The sequence below is a fragment of the Euleptes europaea genome, chromosome 4, assembly GCF_029931775.1.
Source record: "Euleptes europaea isolate rEulEur1 chromosome 4, rEulEur1.hap1, whole genome shotgun sequence".
Taxonomy (NCBI): domain Eukaryota; kingdom Metazoa; phylum Chordata; class Lepidosauria; order Squamata; family Sphaerodactylidae; genus Euleptes; species Euleptes europaea.
Window position 1 is genome coordinate 123,290,399 of NC_079315.1, and position 22,836 is coordinate 123,313,234.

At 52.6% G+C, this 22,836-nt stretch overlaps 2 protein-coding genes across 2 annotated transcripts; one reads left to right on the forward strand and one right to left on the reverse strand.

Annotated features, from left to right (window-relative positions):
* The first annotated feature begins 5,896 nt into the window (after positions 1-5,896).
* Positions 5,897-13,127, forward strand: LOC130477110 (B-cell differentiation antigen CD72-like). The gene is made up of 5 exons (XM_056849102.1): positions 5,897-6,046; positions 6,142-6,283; positions 6,485-6,778; positions 9,097-9,288; positions 12,916-13,127. The coding sequence occupies exons 1-5, from the start codon at positions 5,897-5,899 to the stop codon at positions 13,125-13,127; spliced, it is 990 nt and encodes a 329-aa protein (XP_056705080.1).
* A 4,787-nt stretch (positions 13,128-17,914) lies between these two features.
* CD72 (CD72 molecule) lies at positions 17,915-22,494 on the reverse strand. The gene is made up of 5 exons (XM_056849103.1): positions 22,345-22,494; positions 22,108-22,249; positions 21,556-21,870; positions 21,023-21,189; positions 17,915-18,025 (listed from the first exon to the last, which is right to left on the reverse strand). Exons 1-5 carry the CDS (start codon positions 22,492-22,494, stop codon positions 17,915-17,917), a joined length of 885 nt encoding a protein of 294 aa, XP_056705081.1.
* Between the last annotated feature and the right edge of the window lie 342 nt (positions 22,495-22,836).

Consider the following 22,836-nt stretch of genomic DNA (forward strand, 5'->3'; position numbering starts at 1 on the left):
ATAGCCTTGCAGTTCCCAATTCTTATTTTAAAACCAAATCTGAGAAGTTTCATCCAAATAATAGATGACTTGTGTAACTTGGCTGGGCCTGACAGTGGCTATGAGGGATGTGCATTTAGTATATCCAAACCAAACAGAATCTGAAAAATACCTTAGCAGTATTTTTGAGTATTTTTCAGCTGAATACACATCAGAGAATCCCCCATGCTAACTGGTTATTTCAATCCCCCCCCCAAAAAAAAATTGGGTTTACTCAGGATTATTCAGGAATGCTTAATAACAGCAGTTAGGCTCTACTGTTGCCCAATGCCCCTTTCCTGCATTTGGACTGGTTTCCAGAGCAACAAGGAGGGGGGAAAGCATTTCTCACAGGCACATAGGAGAGCACGTTAGGGGAGCTGTACTGTTTGCCCGATCATAGCTGTTGTTTTACAGGGTGTTCAGCTTCAAATGTGAAGTCCAACAACCTTGTTTTTCCCTCCCATTAGTACCTTTCCCAGGAAACAGGAGGAAGGGCGAAGGAGGCAGTGGCAAATAGGATTACATGTTAGGGGGAGCAGTGCTCTTTGCCCAATCACAAGAGTTGCTTCATGGCTGGTTTTCTTTCAAATTCTTCTGAGCATGGGCAAGGAACATAAAAGCAGGCCCTGGCAGAGAGAGATTTCTGGAGTGTGCTGCACTGCTACTCTTGGCTTTAGCTGCTGCTCTGAGCCTCTGGAGATCTGCTGCATCTGGAGCTGCATTGGTGCCTGCCTGCCTTCCTACCTGGAGAAGGTCGTCGATCATCGACTGCTTTGAACAAAATGGTTCATTTTAAAACTATTTAAAGTTTCTTAGTTGTTTATCTTGACAGTTGTTCTGTGGGCCTGGTGGTGGGTTATAGGGTGGGGGCTGAGGCCAAAGGGCTTAGTAAAACCTAAAGGTCCTTTGTTTCCTTCTGTTTGGTTCTTTGCTTTTGCTGTTGTGTTGCTTGCTTTGTGGTTGGACTTGTTTTTTCTACTGTTTTGGGCTTCTGTGTGTATGTGTGTGTGTGGTCTCTGTTTTTTTTAAGCTGCTTTACTTGGCTCCCACCACCACCACCACCATTCCTATCCTTAGCTGGGTCTTTTTCTTCTTTTTTGGGTCTGGTGGGGGAGCTTTGTTGCTTAGCTCGCAGTCTCTGGTTGTCCCCCCCCCCTTTTTTTCCTCTCTGTCTTCAGTTTCTGCTTCTTTTATTTGTTGAAAGACTTCTGTTCCACTTTTGAGTTACATAATGTCTTTCTGCAGAGATCAGGTATCTGGGCAGAGAGACACATTAGTCAAACTATATCAAACGTTTGCTCTCTCCCTTGGCTGTTAGTGCTGACTGCCCTCTCTGAGATGCGGAGTGCGCTCTCTGTGCCATTCCCACAACCTCACTGCAATGCATCTTGTTCCAAGGCCCTCCCAGTTCTAGGCCTCTAAGAAACTCTTGGATGGGAGATCAGACAGTTGTGTCTGGGGCCAGATTAGCTGGGACTCCACTATTGCTGTTTCGTAGCTTGATGCAGGCAAGGAAACCAGACAAGGCAGGACTCCAACCACAAGGAGGTTTTGTCCTTCTGCCCTCCTTGCAGCCCCTGCTCCCCTTCCCCTTCCACCTTTCCTCTTTCTCCCTGCTCTGCTCATCCCTTTCACTATAGAGAGGTCTAGCCTGTCCTACAGCAGACTGCAGACTCCTCAATGGGGCAAACTTCTGAACATCAACAGTGAAAAAATGACAGCAGGATACCAGTGGGGCCTTGGAGCCTTCCTGCAGCTTATACCACTCTTCCTCCAACAGAATGAGGACAGCTGCTAAGGGTGCTCACTGGGAAGGGGTAGGATCCATCCCGACCATTCCAGCTGGGTGGCCGTCTTTGATGCAGCAGCAAAGGAAAGCAGGTGTCCTGTGGGGCTGTAAAGACTATGGGGGGGTGAGTGCCATCAAGTTACAGCCAATTGTGGTGACCTTGTAGGAGAAGAAGCTGGTGCCGGACAGAGCAGTGGAGTTTCTATGCTGGGTGCTCAGTCCTAGTTATGGACTCAATGGGGGGGGGCTCTGGGGTCTGCATTTTCTGTGGTGTAATGGTTGTACTGTTGCTTTCATGTATACTGTTCCGCATCTTAGTTTCTGCTCTGGTGTGGGAGAAAGGTTTATAATAATAAATGTAGGTTTTAAGGAGGGGTGGGTGTAGCTGGGCCCCGATGTCTGCATGTGCATTTGTCCTGGGGGCACCCCACTTAGGAGCTGATGGCACAAGAACTGGGATTTGGACCCAGAAAGAGCACAAGTCCACTTGGCAAGAGATAGTCAGAGATGTCAAGCATATAGAAGGGCAGGGTCTGCTGGGCAAAACCCAACATGGCTTCTGTAAGGGTAGGTCCTGTCTCACTAACCTATTATAGTTTTTTGAAAGCGTCAGTAAGCATGTGGACAGAAATGAGCCTGTGGATATTGTGTATTTGGATTTCCAAAAAGCTTTTGACAAAGCCCCCCACCAAAGACTGCTAAGCAAACTTCATAGTCATGGGATAAGAGGAGAAGTCCTCTTCTGGATTGAGAGCTGGCTGAAAAATAGGAAGCAGAGAGTAGGAATCAATGGTCAGTTCTCCCAATGGCGGGATGTGAGCAGTGGGGTGCCTCAGGGATCTGTGTTGGGACTGTTGCTTTTCAACCTGTTCATCAATGACCTGGAGTTGGGGTTAAACAGTGAAGTAGCCAAGTTTGCAGATGACACCAAGTTATTTAGGGTGATTAAAACAAAATCAAACTGTGAAGAGCTCCAGAAGGATCTCTACATACTGGAAGAATGGGCATTAAAATGGCAAATGAGATTCAATGTGAATAAGTGTAAAGTGATGCCTATTGGGGCAAAAAAATCCCAACTTCACATATACACTGATGGGATCTGTGCTGGCAGTGACAGACCAAGAAAGGGATCTTGGGGTGGTAGTGGATAGCTCAATGAAGATGTCAACCCAGTGTGCGGCTGCTGTAAAAAAGGCAAATTCCATGCTGGCCATAATTAGACGAGGAATAGAGAATAAAACTGCTGATATCATACTGCCCTTGTACAAATCTATGGTGAGACCACACTTGGAATACTGTGTACAGTTCTGGTCACCACACCTAAAAAAGGATATTACAGAGCTTGAGAAGGTGCAGAAAAGAGCAACCAAAATGATAGGGGACTAGAGCAACTGTCCTATGGGGAGCAGTTAAGACGCTTAGAGCTGTTTAGCTTGGAAAGAAGGCAGCTGAGGGGAGACATGATAGAGGTCTATAAAATTATGCATGGTTTGGAGAGAGTGGACAGGAAGAAGTTTTTCTCCCTCTCCCATAATACTAGAACACGGGGTCACCTGCTAAAGCTGGAGGGTGAGAGATTCAAAACAGATAAAAGGAAGTATTTTTTCACACAACGCATAGTTAAATTGTGCAACTCCCTGTCCCAGGATGTGGTGATGGCTGCCAGCTTGGAGGGCTTTAAGAAGGGAGTGGACATGTTCATGGAGGAAAGGGGTATTCATGGCTATTAGTTAGAATGGATTCTAGTCATGCTGCATACCTATTCTCTCTAGTATCAGAGGAGCATGCCTAATATTGGGTGTGGTGGAAGACAGGCAGGATGGTGCTGCTGCAGTCATCTTTTTTGTGGGCTTCCTAGAGGCACCTGGTTGGCCACTGTGTGAACAGACTGCTGGACTTGATGGGCCTGGGTCTGATCCAGCAGGGCCTTTCTAATGTTCTTATGTTCTTACGTGTCTTGCCATTGCCTGCCTTTGTGTAGCAACCCTAGGCTTCCTCAGTGGTCCCCCATCCAAGTAGTAACCTGGGCCTGACCCTGCTTAGCTTCTGAGGCATGACAAGATCAGGTTAGCCTGGCCCTTCCAGATCAGGACTTATATAGCCAAGCTCACTCTGGGCCACACCTGGGCTTTATGGCTTGAAAGCAAAGCTCTTCCTTGAGATGCTGCAGCTGCCAGCCCACTCGTCAGAGCCCCCTCCTGCTCACAGGTGACAGCCAAGGACTGCCCTCCACTCAGACGCAGCCACACTGAAAAGTGGCAGAACCGTCTTCTCCTTTCGGGAGGGGAGTTCTTCCCCAATTTGCATGTTGTCAATATACGTCAAAACCCTGTGACCTGGGCTTGCTGAGAAAGAGAAGTCAGTTGCCAGAAAACCCCTGATCTGCATGGCTGATGAAGCGTCGGAGGAAATGGCAGAGTCACATGAAACTGCAGGGGGGGGGGGGAGAGAAGCTGGCTACTGGCCCCGGGCCAAAGCACTGTTTTGGAAGGGGGCCTTGACAGGAAGTATTGAAGAAATGGACCACTGGGCCATACAAAGGCAGGGAACGGTGCCCTCATCAAAGCACATCATCAAGAAGGCAGATCTGTATTATGTGCAGTGGGGAGGCCATGGCTCAGCTGGAGAGCAGCTGCCTGGTAGGAAAAAAGTCCTGGGTTCAATCCCCAGCATGCTCCCTGTCAGTTCCCAGTTCCCTATTAGCACTTATTGGCAAATGCAATAGCAGACATTGAGGAAAACGTAAAAGCTCTGCACCTCACAATAAGGTTTGGACCACCAAATCTCATACATCCCCACATTCAAGAAACTCTGCCCTGGTTCCGTGGGACAGCATCTGCCTGGCAAGAGCCCCCCCACTTCAATCTCCAGCATCTTCCTTTAGGGGCAGAAGTGCTGGAGACTCTGGAGAGCTGCCTTCAGTAGAACAGACTATAGCAGATGGGCGGAGCTTCATATGTGGCAGCCACCCCCAGCTGCCCTTGGGGAAGGGGAGTGGTGAGTCTTAAGGAATGGAATGGGGGGGTCGTTGCCATGGCCGCTTGCACCGCAAGGCAGGGAGGCCTGAAAAGGTGTCTCCGCCCTGTGCTCCTCCCCGTCAGTCGATACCATTTCTGGGCATCAAATTTGGTATGCCTCACACCCAGGTGGCTCAAATCCTGGGTGTGTTCTGTGTCCCAGCAGGTGGGAGGAGTGGATGGCAAAGAGGGAGGGGCCCTCACTCAGAGGCAGAGCCTCTGCCTGGCTGCACAAGGTCCTCTCAGGTTCAGTCCCTGGCAGCATCTCCAGTGAAAAGGGACCAGGCGGGAGGTGATGGGAAAGGCCTTTCTCTGCCTGAGATCCTGGAGAGCCGCTGCCGGTCTGAGTAGCCGATACCGACCCTGATGGACTGAGGGTCGGACTCAGGGGAAGGCAGCCTCACCTGTTCTCATGCTCCAACGCTTCCGGGATGGGGTTCCCCTTGTCATTGGAGGGGGGAATCCTGACCCCCCCCTGAATATTACGGGCTGGAATAGGACTCCCCCCCCCTAATCTGTCGGCTGGAGCCCCGCGAGACCCCAGCCCCTTCGGGCATCCCGCCTCTTGGCATGCAGAAGGTCCCAGGTTCCATCCCGGGCATCTGCAGTTAAAGGGACCAGGCGAGTAGGTGATGGGAAAGAGCCCCGCCTGAGACCCTGGAGAGCCGCTGCCGGTCTGAATAGGGAAGACTGACCTCGAGGGACCCAGGAGGGGCTGGTTCAGTCTGTTCTCATGCTCCAACGCTTCCCGGGGTGGGCTTCCATTGGAGGGCGGAATCCTGACCCCCCCCCCAATATTACGGGCTGGAACAGGACTCCCCCCCCCCATCTGTCGGCCAGAGCCCCGCGGGATCCCAGCCCCCCGCAGCCCCTTCGGCCATCCCGCCTCTTGGGCACGAACTGCTTAGGCGAGGCGGGCCGGCACCGAGTTCGAGCGGGAACCCCCTCGGGCGTCCCCGGGGCGGGGCGGGGTGCCGGGCGAGACCGTCGCGGCGGGGCGGCCCCTTCCTTCTGCTGGTGCGAAGCCGGCCAGAGCGTGGCGGCGGAGCCCCCGAGGGCGGCTGGGCGGATGGCCGAGGCGGTGACCTACGCCGCCCTGCGCTTCGCCAAGAGCCCCCCGGGGCAGAGCCGGCCGCCCCCGGGACCCGCTGACGGCCCTCTCCGCTCCTCTCCCCCCGCAGAGGCCAGCGACGGCGAGCTCACCTACGAGAACCTCTCCGCCGCCCGGCCCCGACAGCAGGCGCCAGGTGAGGGACGGAGGGAGGGACGGAGGGGAGCAGCGCTCGGCTGGAGGGGAAGGGGCTTCGGCTGCAGCCGTCCGCGCGAGACCCCCGACGACCCCCGCGGCTTTCTCTTCCAGGGGCTCTCCCGAGGCGAATCTGGTCCGCAGCCCCGCTGGCCCTGCTGGCCGCCGGCCTCTTCCTCGCCGCCACCTGCATAGGACTGGGCGTCCGATGTAAGTCGCCCCCCCGCCCCCCCATGCGCCCGGGACGTGCGGCCCGCCCTGTTTCCCCAGGCAGGCAGCCTGTCCTGTCCCAATGGTTCCGGGCGGGTTGCACCCGGTTTTCCGGCTGTCTGTCCACATCCTTCTCAAGTGCCCCAGAATCCCTGGCTCTGTCCCTACCCACCTCTTGCCCACCCTGCCTTTGCTCTGCAGACTGGCAGGTCTCCCAGCAACTGCAGCGGGCATCCCAGAGGCACGCAGCAGAGAGCAGCGCCCTGGCACACAGAATCGGCGGCCAGGACAAGAACCTGACCTGGTCCTCGCAGCAGCTGTCCCGGGCCAAGGCAGAACTGGCAGACACCTGGCTGGCCCTTCAGCAATGCTTGCAGGCTGCCAACAGCACTCAGCGGCAGCTGGAAGAAGAACAGAAAAAGAAGGCCAATGTGACCCAAGAGTTGGAGGCGACCAAGAGAGTTTTGGATCGTGCGAGATTGTGCCAGCAGACTGGTAAGTCTAGGCCTAAGCCCCCCGCCCCCGCACCTCTGAACATACCCCGAGAGGGAGGCTAGCAAAGCCCACATCCCTGGTTATTTCTTAAAGAAATACTGCTCCAGGTCACATTCCTCCATTCTGCCTGTTGTGGAAACCCAAATCCATGAAAGTGTTCTGGAGCTCCAGGTTCCCCCAAGTTCATGGGCAGGCTGGAGTGAGTGGCTGGATGGATGCACAGATGAAATCCACAGAGAGAGAGAGTTACAAATCTATGGTGAGACCACACTTGGAATACTATGTGCAGTTCTGGTCACCACACCTAAAAAAGGATATTACAGAGCTTGAGAAGGTGCAGAAAAGAGCAACCAAAGTGATTAGGGGACTATAGCAACTGCCCTATGGGGAGAGGTTAAGATGCTTAGGGCTGTTTAGCTTGGAAAGAAGGCGGCTAAGGGGAGACATGATAGAGGTCTATAAAATTATGCATAGTTTTGAGAGAGTGGACAGGGAGAAGTTTTTCTCCCTCTCCCATAATACTAGAACACGGGGTCATCTGCTGAAGCTGGAGGGTGAAATATTCAAAACTGATTAAAGGAACGCAATGCATAGTTAAATTGTGGAACTCCCTGCCCCAGGATGTGGTGAGGGCTACAAACTCAGAAGGCTTGAAGAGGGGAGTGGACATCTTAATGGAGGAGAGGGCTATTCATGGCTACTAAGAAATATGGATACTAGTCATGATGCATCCCTATTCTCTCTAGTATCAGAGGAGCATGCCTATTATTTTGGGTGCAGTGGAACACAGGCAGGATGGTGCTGCTGCAGTCATCTTGCTTGGGGGCTCCCTAGAGGCACCTGGTTGGCCACTGTGAGAACAGACTGCTGGACTTGATGGGCCTTGGTCTGATCCAGCCGGGCCTTTCTTATGTTCTTACGATTGAATAATCTATAGCTATTTATTACACCATAAAATAAACTGAAAAGAAACATGCATGCCATTACACATGAGTAAAGCAGTGATGCATAATATAGCAAGCTTTATACAAAGGAATATATTCCGTCTGCATACCAAAGCCTGCACAAAGCACTGGTTGCATGAAGCATGGAATAAAAGAATCAACCAAGCTTTATACCTTTTGCAGTTCATAGAAGAGATAATACATGTCAATCAAGAATGTACAGTATCCAGCCACTCCACAAGGATGTGGCTGGGGGGGGGGGGTTATATTGAAGCCCCTTGCCCTGTCTCAAAGAACGCCAGGCCCCAGCTGGGTCACCATCTAGGATAATCTCTGATCCCAGTTGTGTTTCTTGGATGTTTAGACTTTAAGGATGGTACACCTAGGCTCTGGAATGGCTGTGACAACTTCACCAAAGGGCAACTCCAAGGCAAAGCTGTGCTCTGGATTTCCACCAGCCATTTCATTTATTTTATTTATTCAAATAGTTGTAGCCCATTTTGTATTTTCTTCCATACCATAGTGAAACCAAGAGAGGGAGCAACTTCTATGTAAAAAAGAAAACTACAGAAAATATACAATCCAGACAACATGAAACTTCATAACTATGTCCAAGATCCCAAGACACATACTTTGCTGCTCCCACAAATGCAGCCATCTTCGGGGGGGGGGGGGAGGAAACGCTCCCCTAAAGAGCTCAGTTTTACAGCCTCTCTGGAACAAGCAGGTTGGGATCCTTCCTTACTTGCTTGGGAAGGGTGTCCCATCACACGGGGGCCACCGTTGAGAAGGCTCTAGCATGAGCGGTAGCCAAGTGCACCATGGGGAGAAAGAGCCAGTGAAGAGGGGTGGCCAGAAGGGAGCTGCCCTACAGCTTCGTACAGGGAGTGGCGTCCCTCCTGGCCTGTGAGGTCCAGCCTGTGAAGGGGTTTCAAAGTTAAAAATGGCACTTTGATCCTAGAAACCCTTTGGCAGCTGCAGAGGTCACAATGAGGTGCGGGGAACATGATCTCGGCCCCAGTAATCAGACAGGCTACCAGTTTGTGAACCACTTGAAGCTTCTGAATTGTCTTCTGACACAGCTGGAAGCCGTGTCCTTCTGCTCTCCCATCCAGGAAACTTTGTTGCTCCCCGGACTTGCTGAAATGATCACCTTAGTCTAATCACCTGCTGAACGGGTTCTCTGGGGAATTCACGGCATCCTTAACCCCAACACAGGCTCTCTTCTGAAGCATCTCACTGCTGAATTTTCATCCAGTCTCACCACCTTGACTGGCAACAAGGTTGGCTCCCAGAGACTCCCCTCGCAGGAGGACAGGAACAGCTCTGGAGTGGCCTTTGAAAGACCCCTCTCTTTCTGTCGCCTTTTTCCAGATTGCTGTCCCCTTGGATGGAAGCTTTTCAATCAGAAATGCCTGAGATTGTCAAGTGAACGGAAGACTTGGGAAGGGAGCAAGCAAGACTGCGCGCATCAAGGGGCTCAGCTGCTGATTCTGAAGCCCTGGGATGCCGCCACCTTCTGGGACGTTGCAGTAATAGTGGTGAGATGCAATGAGGCAGAACAAGGTAGATGGACTGAGATGTGGGTGAGGGGAGCTGCACAGGTAAGCCTTATTGGCCAGTGGGTGGAATATGGAGGCAGCTCCATTCTAGTGCAGAAAGAGGAGAAGACCAGACTTTCAAATTTGGCTAGATTTGGGTCCAGTAGCACTTGAGAAACCAACAAGATTTCGAAAGTCTCCCTGAAAATCTTGTTGGTCTCCAAGGTGCTACTGGATTCAAATCTAGCTCTTGTAGGTTATCCAGGCTGTGTAACCGTGGTCTTGGAATTTTCTTTCCTCACGTTTCGCCAGCAACTGTAGCAGGCATCTTCAGAGGAGTAACACTGAAGGACAGAGAGACACCGTCCTTCAGTGTTACTCCTCTGAAGATGCCTGCCACAGCTGCTGGCGAAACGTCAGGAAAGAAAATTCCAAGACCACGGTTACACAGCCCGGATAACCTACAAGAACCAATGAACTCTGACTGTGAAAGCCTTCGACAATATTTCAAATCTAGCTGTTCTACTGCAGACCAACATGGGCTGCCCTCTGAAACTATCTTTTGAGTTTGGTGTGGTCCAAGGGCTGCTGATTAGCTGTCACACAGCTGGAAGAGATCTAGTGGGTCATTTTCATTCCATATTTGTCTCAAGGTAGGCATTCCTACACACTGCTCTAGAGTTGGAAAGGGCTATAGAGGCCATTAAATTTAATCCCTGCTCAATAGAAAGCTAGAATATGCCAACAGATTATTGTCAAGCCATGGTTTAAGACCCTGCTGTGAGGGAGAGCACTGTTCCTGCCCCCCGCCCCAGGGAAGCGATGCCAGGTGTCAGACCACACTAACTCTCCAGCCTCCAGGAGGGACAGAGGGAGAAGAGCCCCTTCCCCACCTCTGCCAGAGCACTGAGTGGAACTTGCTGGCTAGGAAAGGAGAATCAAACAGAGGCTTGTCTGCACTGGAATTCTTCTCCCCAGGGTGCTACTGTGTCCACTTTAATAAATGATTTGGATGAAGGAATAGAGGGGACGCTTATTAAATCTGCAGATGATACTAAATTGGGAGGGGTAGCAAATACAGTAGAAGACAGAGCCAGGATACAGAATGATCTTGACAGGCTGGAGAATTGGGCTAAAACGAATAAAATGCACTTCAACAAAGATAAATGTAAAGTTCTACATTTAGGTAGGAAAAATCAAAGGCTTAATTATAGGATTGGGGAGACTTGTCTGAGCAGTAATGTGTGCGAAAAGGATCTTGGAGTCTTAGTAGACCAAACACTGAACATGAGTCAGCAGTGTGATGCAGTAGCTAAAAAAGCAAATGCGATCTTGGGATGCATCAACAGAAGTATAGTATCCAGATCACGCAAAGTGATGGTATTGCTTTACTCTGCTTTGGTTAGACCTCACCTAGAGTACTGTGTTCAATTTTGGGCACCACAATTTAAGAAAGATGTAGACAAGCTGGAACGTGTCCAGAGGAGGGCAGAAAGGATGGTGAGGGGTCTGGAGACCAAGTCCTATGAGGAAAGGTTGAAAGAGCTGGGTATGTTTAGCCTGAAGAGGAGAAGACTGAGAGGGGATATGATAACCATCTTCAAGTACTTGAAGGGCTGTCACATAGAGGAGGGTGCCGACGAGTTGTTTTCTGTTGCCCCAGAAGGTCGTACCAGAGCCAACGGGCTGAAATTAAATCAGAAGAGTTTCCATCTAGACATTAGGAAGACATTTATAACAGTTAGAGCAGTTCCTCAGTGGAACAGGCTTCCTTGGGAGGTGGTGGGCTCTCCTTCCCTGGAGGTTTTTAAGCAGAGGCTAGACGGCCATCTGAATGCAATGCTGGTTCTGTGACCATAGGCAGATCATGAAAGGGAGGGGACTGTGGCCATCTTCTGGCATGGAGTAGGGGTCATGGGGGGGGTAGTTGTGAATTTCCTGCATTGTGCAGGGGGTTGAACTAGATGACCCTGGTGGTCCCTTCCAAGTCTTTGATTCTGTGATTCTCCATATGTGACACGAAAGGGGAAGTTCTGGCCATTGAGGGTGCCTTGGGAAATGGCTCACGCTTGCTCATGGAGGCTGAGAAGAGACTTGTGATTGGGAAGCGGCCACAGCAGAGGCAGGCTGGCCTGGCACCGAGGCAGAGTCCATGCAAAGCCCACACCCAGCCACCAGTGCCAGGAGGCCCCCTGCGACCTCCGACCTCTTACCAGAAGCACTGAAGTCAGAGTCAGTAGTCGGTGGGTCCCCCCTGGGGGGAGGGAGGAGCAGTGCCCCCCCATGAGTGTCAGGAACACCCTGAGCAGTGCTGCAGGGAGGCTGGCCTCTACGGAAAACATCCCAGGACAACATTCACCCAGTTTGCCATTTTCTTTTTGGCCCTAGAGTCTTCTGCAATCAAAGGAGTTCTGGGTTGGACTCACAAGGAAGAAAGAATGGTATTGGGAATGGCGTTGGGTCGATGACACACCCTATGCAGGGTAAGCGGAAGATAGAAGGGGCAATTTCTCCCCACCACTGGGATTTGTTCTGGTTGTATGAATAGCTCAGTCCCTCACATCCTTACGGGGCAGAATGGACTCTGTGACTTTGGCCCACCCTTTGTAATGACATTATTAAACTGTCAGCCAAACTGATGACCCCAAAGTACATGGTGTCCTCTGTCTGGTCCACAGAAAGGAAACCAGAGGCAGAAATCCACCCCCCCCCTTTGCCAAGGTGCAGAGAGCATTTTGATTGCAGGGGAGTCTGAAAAGCAACATCCCCCCTTGATGGAGTGGCACACCCTCAGTGCCCCCATAAGTGGTGCATGGGGACACAATGAGTGTGGTCCAGCATGGTCACAGCCCCATGAAGTCCAGCAACTGCCACTCACACATGGGTGACCAGGAAGAGACTTCTGCTCCTGGAAGGGGGACTTTGTGGCTACTAGTAGGGGCCCTGTAGCAAAACACACCAGGCGATCCTGCAGATATGGGTTCAAGAGAAGACCTCTTTTGCTGGAACACCCACAGGGAAGAAAGCATGGCTGGTTCAGCCACAGGATCCTCTCACTCACTTACTGGAGGCCATACTGATAGAAAACTCATGACCTCTGCCACACCCGGGTTTGGGGCTCAGGCAAGAGAGGGCTTGTCTTTTGCCAGGCTAGGGATGATGGTGCCCATACCAAAGGCGTCCCTGTCAACAGCCCCCTGCAGAAAGACCCCCCTGTGGCAAAGGGGAGGCATGGTGGGGACCAAAGCAGGATACCGGTCAGTCATCAAAGCTGACCCTCTGCCCAGCAGCAGCAGCAAGATAGCATGAAGAGGCCAGACTAGGACTGTGCCCCTACACTCTGAGGGTTGCCAAGGGCCCCGAGGATGAAATGCTCTGCTCTTCAGCAGAGGCTTCGGAAGATGTATTTTTGCAGGGAATGTGGTTTCCCTCCATGCCAGGGGTAGCATCAGCTGCCCCTTTCCACACATCCAACCTCGGTCAAAGGGCCAGAGAGCAGTTGTGCTTCCTCCCCACCTTTTCATGAGGTTGTTGTTTTCTTTCCAGCATCAACAGATTAAATTATTATCCTGATAATTGTGTAAAACTGAGCCAAGGAGCCCTGATACAACAGTCCTGTTCTTCAAGTCTTCAGCATTCTGTTTGTGAGAAGGCAGCCACACCCTTCTCCTGGTCAATAGACCCAAGTGCTTGAGATGCCCGTCAAGTCCTAAAGCCAAAAGCAAAAGACCCCTTTTGAAGGACCCGGTGGCTTCTACCAGCACTGCATTCCCCTTGGGCTACGTGGCGCAATCCCAGAGCGTGGACACACACGAAGCTGCCTTACCCTGCACCAGCCCATCAGTCCAGCCAGGTCAGGATTGAGCCTGAGACCTTCTGCATGCCAAGTGGAGGTCCTTCTGTTGAGCTGCAGCCCCTCCCAGCTGTGGTTGGGGGGCACTTGAGGCAGCCCTTTGACTGAAGCCAAGCAGGTCTAAGAGCACAGGAAGACTTCTGCTGGACCAGACCGGTGGTCCATCTGGTGCGGTGGCCAAGCAAGGTGCCCTGGAGGGCCAACCAACAGGCTGTGGGGGCCAAGACTTTCCCCTGCTGTTGCCCCTGGGACTGGTATTCAAGGTTTACTGCCTCCGTGTGTGGAGGTTCCCTTTAGGATGAGGTCTTGGAGACTGTAGCACTTTCCAGATGTGATCGGTTTCAGCTGAGCCTGGCTGACTTGGTTAAGTGCCACATTGGGGTTTCTCCGGGGTCACACACTCTGGTCCAGCACTCGTCTGCAGATCCATGTGGGTATAATGTAGATATGCGTCCCACCTGGCATGCCACCCATCCTTGCCCTGGTGAAGTTCCAGTCCAGTGGAGGTCCCTTTTCCCCTCCCCCGCTGCCACCTGCAACAAACCAGTGAGCTGAGAGAGACCTGAGTTGGTCCAGAGGGCAGGGGTCCCATGAAGAGAATCCCTGTGAGATTTCTTCTCTGCCCCCCAACCCTCACCAAAGTTGAGGGGCCCCTGTCAATCAACCAATCATTTATTACGGTCATTTGACCAGCATTATAAAAATACAGCAATGCATACGGGGCTGGGGGGTGTTCGTCAGCTGCCACCCCCCATTACTCTCCTTGCAGCCTTTTAGTGTCAAGGGGTGCACTAAGCCCAGAGAAAAACGTAGCATTTGGGAAGGTTAAGTGCCATCAGGAATGGCTATATTTAAAGACTGAGCACAAACAGAATAGTAGAAAAGTACAGGCTGCCATTAGGAAACCACTTCTAGCAAAAGGAAGTAAAATCAGAAAAGGATTCTAACTTACACTTAGAGCAGTTTACCTGACATCTGCTGCCTGCCCCCTTCCTGGGCAGAACAGCCGAGCAGGCTGCTTTGAACTTCCTCCACCACAGTTATGTCAGAGGTTGCCGTCCTGTCTGCTCCCTGGGGGGCTGGCTTCCTGTAGTGTGCTGAACCCTTCCCCCTCCGCCAACCACTGTGAGTCCACCATCAGTGCACTTTACTGTTTTACACTCAGGATATGAAAATATTTCAGTCTGGTCTCTGGCGTCATCTCCAGACTGGTTATTTCCAAACCCTGCCTGTCCTTCCTTTGGGAGAAAAGAGTGCAGGCAATTATATCCAAAATATCAAACAACAGTGCTAAACATAAAGACTATCACAAGAATACAATTATATACAAAGCTATTCACAATGTGAAAGCAATATTGAATCAAGCACAATGGCTATCTTCCAACGAAACAAAGTCCAATATCATGTTTCAAGAATCAATGTCTGCTGGAACACCTCTTGCTGCTCCAAAGAAGGTGACAGAGGGAACGTTATCCCGGATATTTGTAGCGCTTTCACCAATTATTTGGCTTCGTCAGCCTCAGCAATAAGGTTTAAGCCCACCAGTATGTAATCTTTCTGGGAGATTGTTCAGGTTGAATTCGAGAGTTCTTCAACTTATTCAATTTTTACTTTGTCTTTTTGTATTTTCTTATTAGCTCCCAATATAATGGGCTGCTGACAGAGATCAGTTCCCCAGGAGAAAATGGCTGCTTTGGCAATTGCGACTCTATGGCATTGAAGTCCCTCCCCTCCCCAAACCCCGCCCTCCTCAGGCTCCGCCCCAAAACCTCCCACTGGTAGCAAAGAGGAACCTGTGGCAACCCTAAAGGGGGGAGTAAGAAAGACGGGGTATTTAAACTCTTGACGAGAGGAAGAGGCTTTTTCAGCTTCCAACTTCTGGCTAGGGGGCCACAGCCATTAAGGACCCGCTTGTACCTAGTGTTGTGCCCAAACATAAGGGCTGATGCAAAGCAAACACACAGTATGGTTTGTTTGTGGAGGTTGGCACCAAGAAACACAAGCCTCGACACACACACATCCGGGCTGATAGGCCCCTCAAATATATGGTAAAACTGTCCTTGGCTTGATGAAGGGAACTCTCTTATCTGTAGTTAGGAATGCAGTTTGCAAGCGCTTTCTAAGAAACGCCTTCAGGCTACATTATAGGCTATGCTAGTTACTGGCTATTATGTATTGTGTATTTGCTCTTTAGTCTTTTTGTTTTGTGAACCGTTTCCTTGTAAGGCAATGTACCTGCCCCGATCCTAAGCTATAAGGATCCTTCTATCTCTTTGTTCCTTTGTGGTGACGCTCCGCTTTTATATTAGCGGTTTGCCCATCCAGCTCTTATATTTAGCTAAATAAAGAACGGACTGCTTAAATCTTAACCTGCTCCTCATTGTCTGTTTATTGGACTCTAGAAACTTCACTAGGGACTCTATCTTGTCAACAAGAGTATTATGTGGACCCTTATCAAAAGCCTTACTGAAATCAACCCTTACTGAAATCAAGATAAACTAAATAAATTAATTGGTAATTTTAAAAATTTGGGTGAATGTGCTGGTGGAGTAATGGGTTCATTTTTATTTTCTCACTATGGATTAGGGTGTGTTAGGATAGCCAGCAAGGACCTAGAGGAGCAGTGGAGGTTTGAGAAGGTGATGCAGTCTGAGTCTGAGAAAAAAGAGATCAAATGTGAGATACGTTAAAGTCCCTTGCTGAATTTCTGTATGCAAGTGGGAGCTGGCATGCCCACTCCCAGTCATCCAGTACTGGAGGCACCAGGAGCTGAGAGCCTGAACCAGCAAGCAGAAAGCTGCCTCAGGGAGGTGGAGGTAGAGAAGCTGCAGCTGCAAGCAAAGCAGATCTCACCTGGGAAAGGGAAGCAAAGGTAAAGTGCCAGGGACTCCAGGTGCAAGCCAGACATGAGGAATGGGGAGCAGCTAAGAGGGCAAGAGGCCCAGACCAAGACCGGCAGGAGCGGCTTCTGCAGGAAAAAGAGGCAGAGGACAAAAGGTGTATTGGGATGTTTGGTGAATATAGCAGAGTTTGCCCAGTCATAGAAGCATGTTGTTGAGTGCAGTAAATAAATCTCCCAGGAAGTATATTGCAAAAAGTAAAACTTACATTTATTCAAGTAGATTCTGTTCACATTCAGATTGCAGTCAAAAGGAAGAAAGAGAAACCTAATCTAAAGAGTACTTTTCCTTGTCCCAAGTGGTCAGTTAATCTGGCACCATGAGTATGGGAGTATGAGGCATTGTTTCTACAGGAGAGAGTTGTAAAGACGTGAGATTCCATGAAGATCCATGTGGAGAGAAGGAGAGCAGTGGATACAGAGGGAGAGGAGGGGTCTGAGGCAGCTCCCAAGTTAAAACAAAGAAAGGGACATGCCATTCAAGGAGATAACCCTTATACACGCTTAGAGTGATGTAGCCCACCCAACCCCCATGTCTAAACATGCTGAGTTGCTCACGCCAACAGGGCAAATCCTGGAGGAGGAGGAGGAGGAGCAAATGCCACCAGAGCAGAGGCAGCAACAGGAGCTGCAGATCCTTCGCATGGTGGCGATGAGGACAAGACACACCCAATGGTTGTGTCCCCATGCAGTGGGGGAGGAGTCCTCCGTCTCTCTCTCCACTTTTGAGCATCGTTTCAGAGGGCAGCCGTGGGGGTCTGCAGTAGAACAGCTAGATTTGAGTCCAGGAGCACCTTGGAGACTAACAAGATTGGGGGGGGGGGGTTAGAAGCTTTTGAGACCCAAAGCTCCCTTCGTCAGATACTATTTGAGTAGGCAGCAAAAAGGGGTTGGGGTGGGGGGAAGTTGAGTCCGTACTGTTAGTGCTGGAATGAAGGACTCCCCAGTTCAAGAGAGAAGGGAAGGGGGTTCTCCAGAAGAGTGGGAAGGAATCTCCTTCGTAAAGGGGTGGGGGGCTTCCATTCAGATGGAGAACATGAAAGCTCCTGATTACCTGCTTGGCCATTGCACCGGATGGACCCCCGGTCTGGTCCAGCAGAAGTCTTCATGTGCTCTTAGCGTTGTAAATCTGTAGTCAGGCAGGGTGCGCAAATATGCATCCGGTGCAACATGTGCGTGTGTGCAAGTCAGAAAACAAAAGAAGCTTCAGGCTTCTGTTCTATTTAAACTAAACTCATTTATTGGTGAAATACAATGAGTATAGGAAAGGACAAACAGAGTCCCTTATCCTAATCTACTTTGCTAATCTTCTATGTATAAAAAGGTAACTGCCTTCCACTCCATGTTGAAGTGAGAAGGCCTGAGCACAGGAGAGCTTGGCTCTAGGGGCTTGCTTGGATGAAGGGCAAAAGGGAAGAGAGAGAGAAGGGAAGTTTCGCTAACAATATATCTCTAAACATCAAAGGGGACAGGAAATGAGGGTGAGGTGTAACTGAAGATGACTCCTTCCATCCTCTCTATCTATTTGACTCTCTGGTCAATCCTCCCCTCTCAATGTGGAGACAAGTGACACCGTTAGGAAGGGCAGATTTCCCAACACTTAGACCTGCTTTGGCCTCAGCCAAGTGGCTGCCTCAGGTGCCCCCCCAACCACAGCAGGCAAGGGCTGTGGATCAACAGAAGGGCCTCTGCTTGGCATGCCGAAGGTCTCAGGTTCAATCCTGACCTGGATGGTCCGATGATCTGATACAGGGTAGGGCAGCTCCGCGTGAGTCCATGCTCTGGGACTGTGCCATGTCGCCCGAGGGGACTGCAGTGCTGGCAGAAGCCGTTGGGTCCTTCAAAGGGGGTCTTTTGCTTTTGGCTTTAGGACTTGGCGGGCATCTCAAGCACTTGGGTTTACTGGGGTGAGGGTGTGGCTGGCTTCTCACAAATGTATTGCATATTATGCTTTGAAGAACAGTCCTCTTGTTTTAGGGCTCCTTGGCTCAGTTTTACACAATTCCCAGAAAGAAAAGAAAATTCATTGCTGGAAAGAAAATAAAAACCTCATGAAAAAGGTGTGTGTGTTTGTGTGTGTGTGTGTGTGTGTGTGTAGTGGGGGTGACAGAGGGATCCCAGCTGCTCTCCAGGGTGTAGGGCAGCCCCCTGCCTGACTAACTGCCAACTCCTGCCCATTGGCTGGCAGGATCAGAACCCCAGAGAGCAGCTCCAGCAGACAGGGCAGACTCAGTGCCAATGCAAGGGGTGGGTCAGTGTGGCTGAGTGCTCCCACAGGGCAGCCCACCCTATAGAATCTCCCCCGAAGCTGTGCCCACCCACTGCAGAACAATGCTAATGCTCATTGCTGTCTTTGTGTCTCTGGGGCTCTCTACTGGCAGCCATCCAATGGGGGAGAGGTCAGGAAGAGCCCCATTCTACGACATGACCACCGGCGGTGCTGACCCCTCTGCGTCCAGTTGCTTGGCTGCTGCCCATTCTTTATTTATTAATACCCACCTTTCTCCCCAGTGGGGACACGGAACAGCTTACGTATTGGTACTGCCCTCCTCCATCTCACCCTGTGAGGCAGGTGAGGCTGAGAGCAGGTGACTGGTCCCAGCTCACCCAATGAGCTTCCATGGCAGAGAGGGGATTCGGAAACTCATCTGACACTCGAACCACTACACCACACTGGCTCTCCACTTCAACCTGCACCATTTAAAGCTGCTCCACAGACACTGGTCTGACAGGCATCATTGTCTCTCTCACGGGGACAGTGCTACTTGTGAATTGGCAGTTTGCCAGGGCAGCTTGCATATAACTCAGGAGCCTCGCTGGAATGAGAGAGCTGGCAACCCCTTCATCCGACTTGCTTTCAGTGTTCCTGATGCTGCTCAGGACCTGCGTGCGGTGCTCTTCAGCTGTGCATCTGCCCAGGCCCCTCCCACCGGCTCATGGCTAACCTTGGCTGTCCTCAGCTGGGGGGGGGGAGGCTGAAGAGGTGGTCTTCTGCATGCACAGGTGCCTCTTGGAAGGTGAAAGGGGCAGGGGAAGGACTCCAAGATGCACACTCCCCAAGGTAATTGCTGGTATCTGATATAGGGAGGACAACAGCCTTAGAGAAATAGGTTCTGTCCCTTTAATGGGAAAATGGAAATGGGCAGCTGAAGCTTCCCCTGGCATGGAGGGAAACCCACATCCCCTGCAGAAAACACATCCTCCTAAGCCAGGAGTGTTGGGGGGGGGCACAGTCCTAGTCTGGCCTCTTCATGCTACCTTGCTGCTGCTGGACAGAGGGTCAGCTTTGCCCACTGACCAGTATCCTGCTTTGGTCCCCGCCATGCCTCCCCTTTGCCTGCTTTGGTCCCCGCCATGCCTCCCCTTTTGTCTTTCTGCAGGGGGCTGTTGACAGGGACGCCTTTGGTATGGGCACCATCATCCCTAGCCTGGCAAAAGACAAGCCCTCTCTTGCCTGAGCCCCAAACTCGGGTGTGGCAGAGGTCATGAGTTTTCTATCAGTATGGCCTCCAGTAAGTGAGTGAGAGGATCCTGTGGCTGAACCGGCCACACTTTCTTCCCTGTGGGTGTCCCAGCAAAAGAGGTCTTCTCTTGAACCCATATCTGCAGGATCACCTGGTGTGTTTTGCTACAGGGCCCCTACTAGTAGCCACAAGGTCCCCCTTCCAGGAGCGGAAGTCTCTTCCTGGTCACCCATGTGTGAGTGGCAATTGCTGGACTTCATGGGGCTGTGACCATGTTGGACCACACTCATTGTGTCCCCATGCACCACTTATGGGGACACTGAGGGTGTGTCACTCCATCAAGGGGGGATGTTGCTACTTGGACTCCCCTGCAATCAAAATGCCCTCTGCACCTTGGCAAGGGGGGGGTGGATTTCTGCCTTTGGTTTCCTTTCTGTGGACCAGACAGAGGACACCATGTACTTTGGGGTCATCAGTTTGGCTGACTGTTTAATAATGTCATTACAAGGGGTGGGCCAAAGTCACAGAGTCCATTCTGCCCCATAAGGATGGGAGGGACTGAGCTATTCATATAACCATAACAAATCCCATTGGTGGGGAGAAATTGCCCCTTCTCTCTTCCGCTTACCCTTCATAGCTTGAGCCATCGACCCAACGCCATTCCCATGCAGAATTCCAGCTTTTACTGAGTCCAACCCAGAACTCCCTTGTTTGCAGAAGACTCTAGGGCCAAAAAGAAAATGGCAAACTGGGTGAATGTTGTCCCTGGATGTTTTCATTAGAGACCAGCTCGCCTAGTGACTTGACTCCAGTGCTTCTGGTAAGACATGCGAGGCAACGGAGGGTCTCCTGGGACTCGCCCACAGGCTGCTGGGTGGACTCTGCCAGCCCGCCTTTCCAGTACCCCCTGACCAACCTTCCTAACCTCTGCATGTGAGTTTGGTCCTTTCCAAGGTGCCCTCAACCCCCGGCACTTTCATGGTCCTGGGGGCAGGGCATGGGATGAAGTTCTGCTCCACCCCAGGGAAACTCCCCGAGTACAGAAATGGAGAAGGGCCCCAGTGCTGATGAGCCTCCGGCCTCTCTTGGCTTCTCCTTTCCTGGCCAGCCAGTGAGGTCCACTCACAACAATGGCTGAGGGGGGGGTGTACTTCTCCCCCCTCCCCAAGGCAGGTGGGCACGGGCTCCCTGTGCTCTCCCCCGTGGCTGGACATTCATCCGTTGGAATATTCTAGTGTTGGATTGAGCAGGAGTTAGATTAAAGGGCCTCTTAGGCCCCTTCCAAGTCTAGGGCTGGGTGTAGGAAGGCCTGCCTTGAGGCAAATATGGAACGAGGACGACCCACTAGATCCCACTCAGTGGTGTGACTACTGCTCAGCAGCCCTTGTGTGACATGGAGGTCAAAAGCCTGCTCTTCTCCCTCTTTCTGCACTGGGATGGAGCTGCCTCCAGACTCCACCCATGGGCCAATAAGGCTTGCCTGTGGAGCTCTCTGCCCCCCAATCCCAGCCCACATACTTTGTTCTACCTAATTGCATCTCACCATTCCTCTTATGGCTTCCCAGATGGCTGTGGCCCTCCAGGGCTTTAGAATCAGCAGCTGAGCCTGTTGCCTTTGGCAGTCCAGCCTGCTGTCTGCCCAATTCTTCCTATCACTTGACACCCGCAAGCACTTCCATCGGAAGAGACTCCATTCATCGGGGCAGCAGCCTGGCGAAGAAAACACAAGGGGGGGGGTCTTGATACTGACTTGTGCTTTAAGTTGGGCGGCCTTCAGGGACAGATCAGAAACTCCAAGCATCACAGCGATGCCGGCATCATGCTGAAGCGCTGCTGGACTTGGACAGAGGCTGATCAGACACACAAGAGGGGACAGAGCAAGATCGGATGGCATCCCCAGCTCTTGCTGACACTCAAAGGAGCTGAAACAAGCGACCCCAGGTGGAACGAGGCTGACGGTCCTTTTCATTAACTGGCGCCAGATCATGGGGCTTGGGGGCAAGGCAAGATCCTCTTCCTTGGAGGGCTGGGCCCAGGCGCCACCCACCAGCCAAGCCTGACCCCTGTGAACCTCACCAATCTGCTGGCAGGATGTGGCTGCTTCTAGATCCCAGATCCCTTTCTCCTTCTCCTGCCACAGGAGAGTCAAGGAGCTCTCAGCCTCCTTCCGTTGCTTCTGTTCCTCTTCCAGCTGCCGCTGAGTGCTGTTGCCAGCCTGCAAGCATTGCTGAAGGGCCAGCTGTGTGTCTGCCAGTTCTGCCTGGGCCCGGGACAGCTGCTGCGAGGACCAGGTCAGGTTCTCGTCCTGGCCGCCGATTCTGTGTGCCAGGGCGCTGCTCTCTGCTGCGTGCCTCTGGGATGCCCGCTGCAGTTGCTGGGAGACCTGCCAGTCTGCAGAGCAAAGGCAGGGTGGGCAAGAGGCCGGCAGGGACTGGAGCCCCCACCCCCACCAGAGCCAGGGATTCTGGGGCACCCTGCGCCCTTGAGAAGGGAGGGTTGTGGACAGACAACCCGGGAAACCGGGTGCAACCCGCCCGGAACCATTGGGACAGGGCAGGCTGCCTGCCTGGGGAAACAGGGCGGGCCGCACGTCCCGGGCGCATGGGGGGGGGCGGGGGGCCGACTTACATCGGACGCCCAGTCCTATGCAGGTGGCGGCGAGGAAGAGGCCGGCGGCCAGCAGGGCCAGCGGGGCTGCGGACCAGATTCGCCTCGGGAGAGCCCCTGGAAGAGAAAGCCGCGGGGGTCGTCGGGGGTCTCGCGCGGACGGCTGCAGCCGAAGCCCCTTCCCCTCCAGCCGAGCGCTGCTCCCCTCCGTCCCTCCCTCCGTCCCTCACCTGGCGCCTGCTGTCGGGGCCGGGCGGCGGAGAGGTTCTCGTAGGTGAGCTCGCCGTCGCTGGCCTCTGCGGGGGGAGAGGAGCGGAGAGGGCCGTCAGCGGGTCCCGGGGGCGGCCGGCTCTGCCCCGGGGGGCTCTTGGCGAAGCGCAGGGCGGCGTAGGTCACCGCCTCGGCCATCCGCCCAGCCGCCCTCGGGGGCTCCGCCGCCACGCTCTGGCCGGCTTCGCACCAGCAGAAGGAAGGGGCCGCCCCGCCGCGACGGTCTCGCCCGGCACCCCGCCCCGCCCCGGGGACGCCCGAGGGGGTTCCCGCTCGAACTCGGTGCCGGCCCGCCTCGCCTAAGCAGTTCGTGCCCAAGAGGCGGGATGGCCGAAGGGGCTGCGGGGGGCTGGGATCCCGCGGGGCTCTGGCCGACAGATGGGGGGGGGGAGTCCTGTTCCAGCCCGTAATATTGGGGGGGGGGTCAGGATTCCGCCCTCCAATGGAAGCCCACCCCGGGAAGCGTTGGAGCATGAGAAC

Excerpts from the sequence above, each read along its gene's own strand:
- LOC130477110 (XM_056849102.1), top strand. The coding sequence starts at position 5,897 with ATGGCCGAGGCGGTGACCTACGCCGCCCTGCGCTTCGCCAAGAGCCCC. Across the intron at positions 6,047-6,141 it reads TCACCTACGAGAACCTCTCC|CCGTCCGCGCGAGACCCCCG; the intron begins GCCGCCCGGCCC and ends CTTCGGCTGCAG. Across the intron at positions 6,779-9,096 it reads GAGATTGTGCCAGCAGACTG|ATTGCTGTCCCCTTGGATGG; the intron begins GTAAGTCTAGGC and ends GCCTTTTTCCAG.
- CD72 (XM_056849103.1), bottom strand. The coding sequence starts at position 22,494 with ATGGCCGAGGCGGTGACCTACGCCGCCCTGCGCTTCGCCAAGAGCCCC. Across the intron at positions 21,871-22,107 it reads CATAGGACTGGGCGTCCGAT|ACTGGCAGGTCTCCCAGCAA; the intron begins GTAAGTCGGCCC and ends TTTGCTCTGCAG. Across the intron at positions 21,190-21,555 it reads CACATCCTGCCAGCAGATTG|GCTGCTGCCCCGATGAATGG; the intron begins GTGAGGTTCACA and ends TTTCTTCGCCAG.